We start from the raw sequence: 10,206 nt of genomic DNA on the forward strand, positions 1-10,206 counted from the left end.
TTGGCTGCTTAGAAATTAAGTGTTAACGAGCAGTTGGACAGGTGTACCTAATAAAGTGGCCGGTGAGTGTATATTTCTAATACATTTCAGCTACATCTGCAGCTAATGCTTACGTTTCCGTGACTACAAACACAGCCATAGTAGTTTGGTTAGGTAGGTAAACAGCAATGCAGTGATACAAGGATGTATAATCTGTGAAGAGGATTTCATCCCAAAAGGCTGAACACATTGGTGACTTCATCTAAATGATCAATAATCAATTTTTTTCATGGCTTTCATGCCCGTGTTACATTATTCCAAAGCCTAATTTTAATTTAACATTTGATGTAAATGTATTCAATACTACAGTACTAGTGGAGAAAACTAGTTGAAATTAGTTGTATCCAGCCAAGGTGTGATGAGCACACACACCTTGTAAAATACACATTCACTCTTGAGAGCTTTATCTCTCACCGCTAGGCCTCCACACCTCTGCATGCCCATCCTGTCCTCGTGTTTAGATGGATTTGTTTTTCTTTTGACATGACTATGATGTCAGATATTGGATATTAGATCGCTTATGGCTATAATAAACCCAGCAGTATCTCTTAGAGCAGCCTCCTTTTAGATTTCACAGAAGAAGGCGTAGATCTTACGAGCAGCTTCACTGCAATCGGAGCAGAATTTTCTCACTGGGTTAGGAGTTCGAATTAGGTGTGTAAGGTGTTCAGCTCTCTTTCTGGAACTTTGGATATTTTGTTTCAAACATCACATTAAAAACAATAGGGTAATATTTTCCTACATTGGATTTGGTCCTAAACATTAAATTGCCAATGTAGTCATGCTTGAGGACCTTTTCTACAGTGTAACAGACCTGTTTGGCTCTACAGGACATAGTTATTCCAGGCCAGATGGCTCCACTGTGTGTCAGCAGGCTTGAATAGCAACTGAAGGGAACAGTTAAATGGAGGGTAAATATATATTGTCGCTAGATGGCGCCATTTGTTTTAATAGTGTCAGCTGCTCTGTGCCATGAACCAACAGAACGAGACCGGAAACAGTTTCAAAAGTGTACAACATCATTTCTATGGCCGTGTACAAAGTGAGAAAAATAAATAAATAAAAATAATACAATGGGGACTCTGTTATGCACTTTTTTTTTTTCCTGGTGGAATGTTGTTTGTTCTTTCTGGTCCTAATAAATATTTTAAATTTGTATTTATTTAGGAAAACTAGGAGATTACAGGCCATTCTACTACGTGCACATTAAATTGCCTTTTAATAAATAAAAAATAAAATAATAATAATAACAACAATAATAATAAAATTAATAGTAATAATAGTTCATATCACATATAACTCATAAATAACTGGAACATAAGTACTAAAACATAGATAAAGATCATATTTCATTTTTGGCACAGACCGCAGAACTTTATTTTGTAAACCTTTACCGGAAGTCTACGTCTCTATTGTTGCTAGCTTGATTCTGCTACTGCCAACACCGTAGCTATTTGTAACGGCAAAACCTGCGAGCTGTCAAAAGCGTCGGTAAGTCTCACTGCCTCTTCCCACAGTTACGCTATCCATCACCCCACTTTACTTATCGAAAATCTAATAATGCTCGGGTTGCTGTTTCGGGACTTTCTCGGAGTTGAAGAGAGTGGAGATGTTTCTTTAAGCGGAGCTTGGTGGTCGTGAGGATTATCATTTCCTGACAGAGAATTTGACAGTCCCCCGCCTGACTGTTGGTCGGCGTGGTGTTGTTGTTTCTCGGTGACAGACCTAGCTAGCTGCATGGCGAGGTAGCTAAGTTAAGGACACAGACCACAGAACAGTAGTCTAACTCATGTCTCAAGTTGTAGTCGCCTGGTAATTTTGCTGTTAATATTGAAACAATTAACGCCAACTAGTTTTCGTGTTCAGTATGCTCACGCGCTGCTTCTGGGTGATGCTTAATTGTCTCTTAATAAAGGAACAGTCTTTGGCTTTTGCCATAGTTCTCTATGGGCTTTTGTCAGTTGTTAGACTAACATTACCCTTACCGTTACGTTCACGTGCGTTATCTACCTGCTGCGGTGATGGAATACCGTTACGTTAACGTGCGTTATATACGTGCTGCGGTGATGGACTACCGTTCCGTTACGTGCGTTATCTACCTGCTGCGGTGATGGACTACCGTTACGTTAACGTGCGTTATATACGTGCTGCGGTGATGGACTACCGTTACGTTAACGTGCGTTATCTACCTGCTGCGGTGATGGACTACCGTTACGTTAACGTGCGTTATATACGTGCTGCGGTGATGGATGACACAACATGGACTGGTGGATGGTAATGTTACATTACTGTTACCAACAAGGCCATAAATGTGACATTTCTGAATTGTTGTAACTTCTTAAAATACGTAATATTATTGTAAACTTTTTTAATCTATCATTATAGATATTCCAAAATATTTTTATTAGTTTACTTTATATATTGTGCCAAAAAACCTTTGAGGGAAATCAAAAACTGTCATGATTTATTCAGTTTTGTCCATATTTATGAACTCGTTAAATAGCATTAAAACAACAATACTGCAGTAACAAATGGGCAAAACTACAGATAGGCCTACAACAGTACATTACACAATGTGGATGGAGGCTGAAAGATCAAATGAGATTTTTGGAGAACATAATAATCCTCAGGCAGCTGTAACTCTAGATCTGTAGCGTGGTAAAGAGAAAGAGAGAATGTAACGTAAGCATCTGGTTCACATCGATATAAACAGACCTTACTAAGGCGCTGCTCAGCTAATTGACGGTATTGTTTTGTCTTTTCCCCCTCTCTACTTTACAAAGAGCTTGGGGTAATTTGTCTTGAGCCAGTCCACACAGATGACTCATCTGTTCTGTATGGCTGAGTTGCATTTCACTGGCGCTGTCCTAAAGTTAGCCCCAGTATTACACCGGTTGCCAGTTTTGGGCTGATGTAGAATACTTCTCTGCATTCCTATCTTTGCCCTCTCCTTCCCGCTGTATTCACTGTCTTTCTTCCCTCAGCCTCTCATTCCTGTGCTTTTTCTCTAATTTGTTCCTGCATTTTCCCACTCATTAGAAAACTCTTAACTCCCTTGCTGGTTTTTCAACCCGCAAGAGTGTTTTACACATGTTCCCACTTAGGAATTGAAACAAACATTTCTCACACACAATCCCCCCGTTTCACCTTTTCCCCCTTTGTCATTATGTCCATTTGTCCCCCATTCATTTTTTCGTCTTTGTTTTGCTGCCAATCTCTTTCTATTATTCTCTCAGCCCACCCCATTGCCTTTGTCCCAGTCTGCCCTTTTTCCTTCTTTGTCTGTGGCCTGTGTCAGTGGTCAGGGTACTGGGCCAGTTACAGGGCCCCGCCCTGCCCCGCCCTGAGCAAACACCACCACTACATCCCGATCTGTGCATGCCTCAGATTTTGACCCAGCATAGATGCCTTGCTGAGGCTTATTGGACTCACACATGCTTGTACATGTGTGTTTGTACGTGGGTATAAGGTAGGGCTGTGCGATATAGAGAAAATCAAATATCACAATATTCTTAACCAAATACCTCAATGTCAGTATTGCGACGATGTTGTATGGTTGACTATTGTTGCTTTAACAAAATGTTATTTACACAATGAGATTTTTGATAAACATTGTCCAGAAATGATAAAATGACTTATGGGTAAGTTTTGTTTGGCTCAGGTGCTGCCTAAAAAGGCTTGGGTGCTGCTCCTTAAACCTATAATGACAGGGAAAGCCCCAGTCTTACTGTGAGTGCCTGCCAGATGTTACATCCATCTCTTCTGCTCTCCTTTCTTATGATTGAGGCAGGTTCAATCTTCCAAAAGAATCACTGCAAGTGTTAAGGCCCCGCTTTGGGAAGATGGCACCTTTTTTTGTGTTTCTGCACGTTGTTACCACGGGAACTGAAACAGGTTTCGCTACGTCTATGAGAGGATGTACCCACTGAGATTTGCCTGTTCATGACTATACAGACCACTCACGTACACATGGAAGTACACCTACAGCAGTGCATTGCAATGAGTGTCCAGGGTTAAAAAGAAAAGAATATATAAAGTGTGTGTATTTGACATCTTTAAGAATGTGGCAAACCAAGTTTAGAAGATGAATGGGGCAACAAAAAATATATAATTTAGTGTTTAGATTAAGGAGAATGGGAGGGTCTACAGGAGAACGAGGATGGACTATTATGCAGTATTTTAGTGGGAAAATTGGTCGGGGATGCAGAGGCAAAACGGCAGAATGAAAGGGGGGGGGGGGGGGGGGGGGGGGGGGAGAAAAAGAGGAGGTGTGTCTTTGTGCTGAGGTGTCTGCTTTAAAAGGAGGGGGCTGGCAGGGGGAAAGTGCTGAGTGAGGCTGCACTCAGATGCTATTTCAAGTGGAAGTGAGGATTTGAGGGATTTATTGTACCAAGCGCTCCTTTCTCCACGCTCTTAGCTAAAGCCTCTTGGCATGCCCTAAAGAAAGAAATGCTTATTGTGTGTAGGGTCTTTTACCAACTCCTACAGTAGGCCAGTGTGGTGGGAACAGGGAAGAATTTGCTTGCGTGTTCTGCGTGCCAATAATCAATGTCCACAATCTGCATCTCTGCATCTCGGTGCTGTGACCCACTTATCTTCTTTTGCACACTACTCTAACAATGACACACAAACCTGACACGGCGAAAAGCTGTCTGCTTTCCCCCCTAGCCACACCTGCGTATCCCTGGCTGTTCATTACCTTCATGCCTTCCCAAAGGCAACGCTCCACCCAGTGCTCAAACATGAAACTGCAGATTAATTAGCATCACCAACGTGCTATGTAAACACAACAAAACAAAAGTGGCGTTACGGCTCCGGCGGTGTGAAAGAGGTGTAACAGATATAGGCTGTTGTTGCCGTGGAGTCCAAATATTTGTGACATTTGGTGCCGTTTGTCTGCTTTGTGTTCATTGCTATTGACAAGATAACACATTTTGTAATTAGTTTTTGAAATACTATCCTTGACATCTGAGGTTTGTGTCGGATGTATCTCACTCTTCACAGTTCAGTAGCAACGTCCTCTTTTCTTTGCAAAACCTTGTATAATCAAACACGCTAAAGGAAAAGGAAAGAGTCAAATAGTTGTCAGAGACATCTTTCATATTGGCCGCTGGCAATGTCTGTGAGAAAGGGATTTCTTTTGGCCCTTATTAAGGGATCAACCAATATGGATATTTTTAGTGCCGATACCAGTTTTCTTATTATCAGCCTTAGCCGATGACCCATACTGGCTGCCAATTTTCTTGAGCCAATATTCGGAGCCGGTACTGCTTTTGCTCCCTCACATCATAAAAATGTAAACCCTGCCACACTGGATTTTAGTTTTTCGGAATCTGCTCTGCCATGTCTTTAAAAACAATGACCAAAAACACAGTTCAGTGTCACTTCTGCAATCATCTTATATTCATATCACCCAAATGATGTGTGCAATGTGCACCATAGGGATGGGTGCACTGCATATGGATAAATGTGCAAAGGAAAAAAGGCTTTGCTAGCGTTGCTTGCTGACATATTATAAGACAGATATAATCAGGTCATCACAAAATGTCCTTTTTCAACTAAGTCTGTCATGGTGCTAGTGGGGGAGGGGCCGTGCACGGTCTGCACCTGAACTGCAGCGTCTCCACCTACACAGAGCTGCCTGTGGACGCCTGTCTGTAAATTATGCTTGGAAAAAACTATCGGCGAACGCAGCATCCGAGTATCGGCCGCTGTTGAAAAGACTTATGCAAATCTACAAAATTAAAATGCAAGAACTCACATTTACATGAACAGCCTGATAGCCGGATAGATATAAGAGGGAGGCTGGCATTAAATCCTTGTTTTTATCACTGTTCCAATACGGTAGTCTCTGTCCTTGTAAAGTTGAACTGATGAACATTTTGCTGTGACAAAATAATAAGTGAACAGATGCGTGGTGTTTTGTGCAGAGTCATGGTTTATGAATTGTTTTACGGAATTGTTTTTTGAAAATTAAGACTGCATTTATTAATCGTTTGCAGGTTCTGCAGAAAAGCCGGTTCCTGTATGACGTCGTGTTGTCTTTATTTAGAGTATACCGAGAAGATCCGTCTCCTCTCAGTGGCAACCACAGTTGTGGACTCTTGTTAGGCGTAGTCACGGATGTCATGTTTGTTGCTGTTCTTGTCTGTTTACAGCATCGATGCTGTTTGGTGATGTTCTGACCTCTCCGCTTGTATTCTCGTCTTTCACCATACATTCACGTGAGACCCCAAATCCTCCTCATTTAATCTGTTCACAATCACATGCACAGAACCAGTGTAGGAAGTTGAAATTAAAAAGAAAAAAAGATGTGGACAGTCACTGTGCTAATGTTGAGCATGTGAGGAAGGCGTTAGTGGAAAAACACCAGAGAGTTGGGCATGAGTGTCTCCACTGATCAAGATAATCAAATACTTAATTTAAACTGTAACGCCCTTTTTTTAGGGGAGTGGAGGCTTCTGTGTGCTTGTGTGTGCTCTCACACAGACTTCCTGTCTCTATCTGTTGGGTACAAACAGCCACAGCTTCCCTTTCTGTCATCTTCCGCCGCTCTTTTCAGTAGCATTAGGTAGCAACTGCTCTGCAGTCATCCTGTCCCCGGCTCATAATATCAGAAGGCTTATTCAAACTGTTAACCAGGTTAGTGTTTCTACAACCACCAGTCTCATTCAATGCAGGAGAGGCTCAGTATGATGCAGGGTATACTGTAAGGACTGGATAACAAAGAAGGTTAGTACTTTTTCTAACAATAGTGCAGACATGGTTGTCATCAAGTTGAATAACGCCAAGTGGAGTGGATAGATTCACGTTCATAACTTTCTAAATCAGGCTGTTTTCTAACCTCTCGCTTGCATTGGCCAGTATGTCTTGCAACCCAAAGTTGCATAAATGCTGATGTAGAAATTTAATTTAATTTGTCCAGATGATGAGTCCGTGTCTGGGTTATCTGTTGTCAGGGTATTCACCCTACGACATTAGGGTGTGATGCAAACTACATTATGAAATACAAATTTTCCTCTATGTTGTCACTTGTTCTCCCCACCTCGAGTTCAGACATGAGGGGAAACATCTCTGGAAACATCTCTCATATAGACCGATCCAACGCCTAATGAGTCAATACTTGGGCCTTGTTCTTACGCCACTCTTGAAATATAAAGATGGAAGAGTTAAATTTAGATATTCCAGCCATACAATCTTTCATCTTTTCCAAAATAAGAATATATGCAAGTACCTGTTGTTTTCAGTCTGTTGTCTGCTGCAGTTTTTGCGGGGAAAGAATGGATATACATATTGGCAATGATATACAAGAGGCCAGCTTCCACTTTTATTACTGAGATTTTAGGAATGAGCACAATGATTCTGTGCAAATAGAAAGAAAATGCAATGTGCCTTACAAAAACAATGTCACAAAAGTTATATAGTCTTCTATTTGACAGTTATTTGGATTAGGAATACTGATATTTGGAAAATAAGGATCTTTTAAGCAGATACATATTTGGCATTTCTATGCTCTTCGAAATTAAATTTAAGAAAGTTTGCCTCCTGCAGGAGTTGGCACAGCAACAAGTAAAGCCGGCGAGCTGTGGTTTATGCTAATCATCTGCACGGTAACCGCACATTGACCAATCGGATTGCTCTTCTTAAGATGCCGGTTACATGATAACTGTGATAGCAGAGTTTCCTGAAGGATAACCTGACCGGATACTTTCCAACAAGCATCACAGCGTAATGCAGCTAAATTCAGGTTCTCTTTGCTCTCGTCATCTACATCAGCTGCTGTTAAACTGTATTATTTCCAAGGTTTTTTCCCCCTTTTGAGTATGGGGGGTCTGTTGAGGTATGCTGTATTTGTGTGTGTTTTTGTCTCTCTACAGTGCGTGCGTATCTTCTTTAAGCGTGTGTGTTAAAATGCATTTGTCGTATCTGAGTGTGTTGGTGTTTTATATTTGCTCTGTGAATCGGAGTGAGTGTTTGAGGAGCAGGAGGACTCCAGTAGATTAGCTGGATTAGAGATTTCCAGAGATTAGCCAAGTGAGAATCTGTCAGAGACATCCTGCTAGTATTACTACTACCACTACAACATAAACTGCTACAGTACCACTACTACAGATATCAAATCAAATTGACCTGCTGTGAGGACAGTAACCACTACACCTCTGTTTCTGCTGCCGCTAGCTGCTGCAACTTCAACACTTGTTCTAACCTAATTGTGCTGATTTTGTGACTTATTCATTCAGTAGCAGTATTAGCTTCTGCATCTACCCGTCTGACCACATCATGTACTGTTATATTTACTGCTACTACTACCTAACATGCTGATGGGTTGAGTGGCACCATTCAGGGTTTCAATATGATTCTACACCCGGGGTGGTAGGACAGATAACCTTCATCTCACTGTGTGTGTGTGTGTGTGTGTGTGTGTGTGTGTCTGTGTCTGTGTCGGTGTCTGTGTGTGTGTGTGTGTGTGTGTGTGTGTGTGTGTGTGTGTGAGATGATGTGTTCATCAACCTTGTCAGCTAAAATGTCTGACTAAATTTACTGTACTGGTCCGAGGCTTTTTGAGGAGCTATGTAAATCATTTACAAATCATGTCTTATTATGTTTCTCTTGTCTCTTGTTTTGTTTGTCTTTCAGTCATGTCCCGCAGGAGTTCTCGCCTGGTGTCGGGCGGTTACTATAATTCAGACGAAGAATCGGATTCAAGCAGCGTGACAAACATATCTTACCGCGAAAACCCTGTCAAGTATGTAACTGTGTGTGTGTGTGTGTGTGTGTGTGTGTGTGTAGCTTGGATTCCAGTCAGAAGCTAATGTTTTGGTTTGTTTACCGTCGTCAGGGTTTTCAAGAAGAAGGCGGGGTCCCGCAAGTCTGGCTCCCGTACCCCCAGTAGAGCAAATAGCAATGCTAGTTCTGCCAGCCCCGAGCCGCCCCTCACTGCAGGCCAGTATGATGGTAAAAACAATACATCCTACCGGTGCAAGAATAATGACATCAAATCCTGTCAGTACAAAAGTAATAATAGCATGAATGAAAACGGATAGGGGAGATTTGTTTCAGAGACATTTCAGAGCAGTGCTGCAACAATTAAGTTGATTTATTGCAGTTCATTAATCAGCCAATGCTGTGATCGTCATGTGATTGGCAAACATGCTAAACACTAACCGGTTCTAGCATCTCAAACGTGAGGATTTTTTGCTTTTTACTGTGTTATGCCAGTGTAAATTAATTAATATTGAAGGGTTGGTTGGACAAAACAAGTAATGTGATGATATCCCAATGTGCTGGGTAAAACTATAATATAATAATATGCATTTTTTAAATTATTTTCCAACATGTTCAAAAACAGTTTTCGATCCCTTATAACAAAGGACGTCCTGCTACATGGTTGCATATGTCTACCCAGTGGCACCAGTTACACTAACCAGGGATTTTCATGAAATTATTTTTAGAGACCTTATCAGGCAAAATTGTCAAATATTACACAAGAATTAAAACCGTGTTAGAGAGTAGTCTGAAAGAAATGATTAAATCAAATGTAATAATTGATATACAAATAGTGTTTGTTGCAGCCCTTTGCATAGGTTTAATTAGTCCATAAATGATACACCATAAAACCAAATACATGATAAAATATCCATCTTGTTTTTGTTTTTTTAGAAAAGTAGTCCTGCAATATTTGGCAGAAGAAAACAAGTGATTATTTATCATATGATTATTCACAGCTGACTGTTACTGTCTGTCTTCTGCCTCTCAGGCCTGAGTCTTTCTTCTTTGAGCAGCCAAACCCAGCCGATCATGAGGACGGTCCCCAACATCTGCACCACACCTACCCCTCGGCCACCCCTCACCCCATCATCAACCCGGAGTGAGACGCCCCCACGCTGCCCCTCAGTACCTCCAGAGAAGAGCCCCTACCCTGGGCTCTGCAACTCCTATTTGCCTGGGTTACACCTCCGATCCAACCACAAGGAGCTGAGTCCGAGCGCTGTGGACAGCTCAGGGTACTCATCCTCTGAGGGGCCTCACAGGAAGCCCACAGCCGCCACCGCCAGCACCAGTACCAGTAGGATCAGCAGTAATAGTGGTGCTCCCAGTATTGGCTACATGGCCAGAGTCAGCAGTGCCTTCTTTGGTCTAATGGGTGAGAACTGTGTGTGTGTGTGT

The 10,206-nt window shown here is 41.7% G+C and overlaps 1 protein-coding gene across 8 annotated transcripts in view; it reads left to right on the forward strand.

Annotated features, from left to right (window-relative positions):
* The first annotated feature begins 1,450 nt into the window (after nt 1-1,450).
* si:dkey-92f12.2 overlaps nt 1,451-10,206 on the forward strand; it is a 17,053-nt gene continuing 8,297 nt past the window's right edge. For 2 of the 8 annotated variants that reach the window (XM_034884480.1, XM_034884526.1), the window contains exons 1-4: nt 1,537-1,784; nt 8,677-8,785; nt 8,879-8,994; nt 9,797-10,183. In XM_034884480.1, coding sequence (XP_034740371.1) covers nt 8,679-8,785; nt 8,879-8,994; nt 9,797-10,183 — 610 coding nt within the window. In that variant the 5' untranslated portion in view covers nt 1,537-1,784; nt 8,677-8,678. The other 6 variants (XM_034884489.1, XM_034884525.1, XM_034884524.1 and 3 more) reach the window with 6 other exon arrangements.

This window comes from Etheostoma cragini, chromosome 2 (assembly GCF_013103735.1).
Source record: "Etheostoma cragini isolate CJK2018 chromosome 2, CSU_Ecrag_1.0, whole genome shotgun sequence".
Classification (NCBI taxonomy): domain Eukaryota; kingdom Metazoa; phylum Chordata; class Actinopteri; order Perciformes; family Percidae; genus Etheostoma; species Etheostoma cragini.